The sequence below is a fragment of the Monopterus albus genome, unplaced genomic scaffold (genome assembly GCF_001952655.1).
Source record: "Monopterus albus unplaced genomic scaffold, M_albus_1.0 scaffold52.1, whole genome shotgun sequence".
NCBI classification, from domain to species: domain Eukaryota; kingdom Metazoa; phylum Chordata; class Actinopteri; order Synbranchiformes; family Synbranchidae; genus Monopterus; species Monopterus albus.
The window spans coordinates 381,525-384,862 of record NW_018127932.1 but is presented as its reverse complement, the minus strand read 5'-3'; the positions used below and the strand labels follow the sequence as shown (position 1 = coordinate 384,862).

Genomic DNA, 3,338 nt, shown 5'->3' with positions numbered 1-3,338 from the left:
GTTAAACTGCTCATCCGTGTAATACTTGCAGTTATTTTCAGAGTTCTTAAAAAAATTTATTTCAGGGTCAAAATCTTTGTCCGGTTCATGATAATGAATGTCAGTATTTCCAATAGTGTTCAGTTCCAGCTCCAGTCACATAAAAACTATTAACTTCTGTAACAAATCACTTGCCTCATTCCGTACATGGGTCATGCTTGTTGTTGTTGGTTTCAACGCTCATCTGCCGTCGCAGATATCAATATACCTGCGTGACTCTTCAAACATGAGAGGGTCCAGCGACCCCTTCATCTCTTTGTCCTGGCATCCTGGGTGTGCTGGTCCGAGGTCCTGATTCCCGGTTCCGAGGTCTGGTCACTAGTCGATCATACCTCAGGAACACGATGTCTCCCCTCTCCCTGGCCTCCCTTAACTTCGGCATCCACTCCCTTCTTCTCTTCCTCACATATTCGGCGTAATCTTCATTTATATAAATATTAGATCCTTTAAGCTTCTTTGCTTGTTGCAATATTTGTGCCTTATCTTTCTCTTTCATCAACTTCACCAATACCGCCCTCGGACCACGATCTGAAGGTTTCCCGATTCTGTGAGCCCGCTCCATGTCGTCGAATCTCTTGTTGTTTGTCTCCATATTGATGAATTTGCAGATTATTTTTCAGAATCTCCTTCACTTTACCTTCCGCTTCCGACCAGCTTTCTCCAGTTGTCTCCTTGATTCCCTCAAAGATCAAGTTTTTCCGCTTGGACTGTGCTTCCAGATGCTCCATAATAGTGCTATATAAGTGATTTCTATAGGCTATAAGTGATTTCAGAAAAAAATGACAAATATTTTAAGAATAAAAATGAAATATTTTATGAATAAAGTCATTATTTTGATAAAAGTTGTAATAATTTATGAATGTATTATAACATTTTCAGAAAAAAGTAATACTTCAAGAATAAAATCTATATTTTCAGAACAAAATTGAAACACTTTATTCATCAATTTTGATAAAATTGTAATATTTTCAGAAAAATATTAAAACATTTTGAGAATAAAGTTTTAATATTTATAGAGTTATTCTGCCAGTCAATCAGAAAAGTAAAGCTGCGTCACAGAGGTAACAGCCTGCAGACACAGACCAGCCTACAGCATACTGTTAATAGGATAGTAAAAACAGAAATACATAAATTGTAACTGTACAGTGAAGAAAAGTAAATGATGCACTTGTAATGCAGTCTACCCAATTCAATGACAACACACATTGTAATAAAGCAACATTTACTTGTAATTTTGTTTCTCATATCACTCACAATAGTAATTTACTCTCAAATTATTACAAGTTTTACTCAAAATGTTTTGACTTGATTTTTGAAAACTCAGATTTTGCCTTGGTATTGAATCAGGTCCTAAATAAACTAAAATACAAAGCTGAAATGGTTAAAATACTGTAGCTTCAATTTCTCAACAAGCTTTTCCCCAGTTTGACCTGTAAACGACTATACTAGTGCTTCCTTGAAAGGCTGAGGCACTGTTCACCTATGGATTTGTGAGTTATCAGATAATGGCAGAATCATGTGTATTTCAATGAAACCTATGCGATGACGTGTTTTTCGCAGCACAGGTGCAGCAGTGATCGACAGCCCTCCTCAGCCCTCGTCCTCCTCCTCCTCGTCTTCGGCCAATGACGTCTCGTCCATGTCAACAGAGCCCACTGACCCGAGCAGTGACCCCGCCATGACCTCTGAAACAGACAGCAGCTTGGACAGCCATACCTCTCTGGGTGCACTGGCCTGCTGCAGATAACGCACACACAGAATACACGGTCACACACCTATACACAAAAACAAACCTTTCCTCATCATTCTGTATGATGGGAGAGGCTTTAAGCCAACCGAATTTCTCATGTTAGTTTGTAGGGCTGAGCTTTTAATGTACACTTTGTTTTTATTTCCTCTCCCCTATACTGCTGTAAATGACTGTGGTTTGAAATTGTATCATTATTACAGTATTTTTGCTGCAGAGAATCAGAGTATGTTTTGATGTCAATCTGTGATGTGTGTTATAAAAGAGAGGGATTTGAGTGTACTTTACATGTTGCTGTTTTTTAGCTACTGCTATACAGTTGAATACCATACTGTTAGCATTGCAATATTATGTTGACTATATTTTTTGATTTTGGCACATCTGAATGACTCTACACCAGTGCTGTCTTTTACAGTAGACTATAGCACATTTCATTTTGGATCTTAATGCAAATAGATTCTATTTTGAGATTGTTCCTCATCTTTCTTGGTGTATCTAGATTAATGTATTTCTTAGTATTATGCACTTCTGATTGTGTACATCTTGACAAGCGGTCAGTTGGTCTTTTGCCATGATACAGTTTTTTTTTTTTTTACTACAGCATACTGTAAACTGACTATTTTAACTTAATTATTTAGATTTGTAGGTGACAGTCTGTTGGATGAAGAAGAGCAGGGTGAATGTAAATGAATAGAAATGTGGCGCAGTAAAGACGCCACTGACTACAGTTAGCACTGTAACAGGTTGAGATGGGCCACTCCACTGGCTAGAACGAGTTCTGTATTTGGGGACCTTCACCAGAGACAGACTTTTTTGGCAAGTTCTTTACAACATTTTGATATTTCAGATATTTAATTTAAGTGCCCTTACAATGATTTTTAGTCCTCCCCCTGGCAGAGGCTCCTCTCTCCTGTGGTGTGTCTTTCTGAGTTCTACCTCACACATGCATTCACTCAAACACAGACAGTTATGTATATCGTGGCGCACACAATTCGAAAGAAATGCAAAAAAAAGAGTTTTTCTCTTTGTGTTTATTTATTTATTTATTTATTTCAAGCTAGGAGGTGTCTATTGTATGTAATGTACATTTCAGAAGTACTATTTATATGCCTTATTTTTCATTTTTTGTTTTCTGTGCAATATAATTCATAGATTAGTATACTCAGTGATTGATCTGTACATTTTACTGTAGATGTATGTACTGTATATTTTCTGACAGTCAGGAAACAGGCATTTGCTGCCTGCCATGGTAACCTTGGATGAATTTGATGGCTCAGATTGTCCACTCTGCCCATTTGCCCTTTTCATTGTAGGGCATTCCAGGCAATAACCCTTAGCATCACCTCCCACAGTGCCCTTGTGACACATGCCCTGGCCTTTTCTGGGCCACGTCTCAACTGACTGTTGTGGTTTTATCTTTTTGTGGTTTTCCTCTCCTCCATCTTCTCAAAAATAGAAACGATAGAATAGATTACGCATGGGTTTTCTCTGAGCAAACCTGGTTTTTAGTGCAGGTACATTTAGAGGAAAGAGAGGAAAGCCATTTATTGGG

General features: G+C 38.0%; 1 protein-coding gene across 9 annotated transcripts in view; it reads left to right on the top strand.

Annotated features, from left to right (window-relative positions):
* Nucleotides 1-3,332, top strand: part of mapk8a (mitogen-activated protein kinase 8a) — a 15,060-nt gene extending 11,728 nt beyond the window's left edge. For 8 of the 9 annotated variants that reach the window (XM_020601607.1, XM_020601600.1, XM_020601599.1 and 5 more), the window contains exon 12: nt 1,605-3,332. In XM_020601607.1, coding sequence (XP_020457263.1) covers nt 1,605-1,786 — 182 coding nt within the window. In that variant the 3' untranslated portion in view covers nt 1,787-3,332. Of the gene's footprint in view, nt 1-1,599 lie in introns of all 9 variants that reach the window. The other variant, XM_020601608.1, reaches the window with a different exon arrangement.
* Nucleotides 3,333-3,338: the final 6 nt, after the last annotated feature.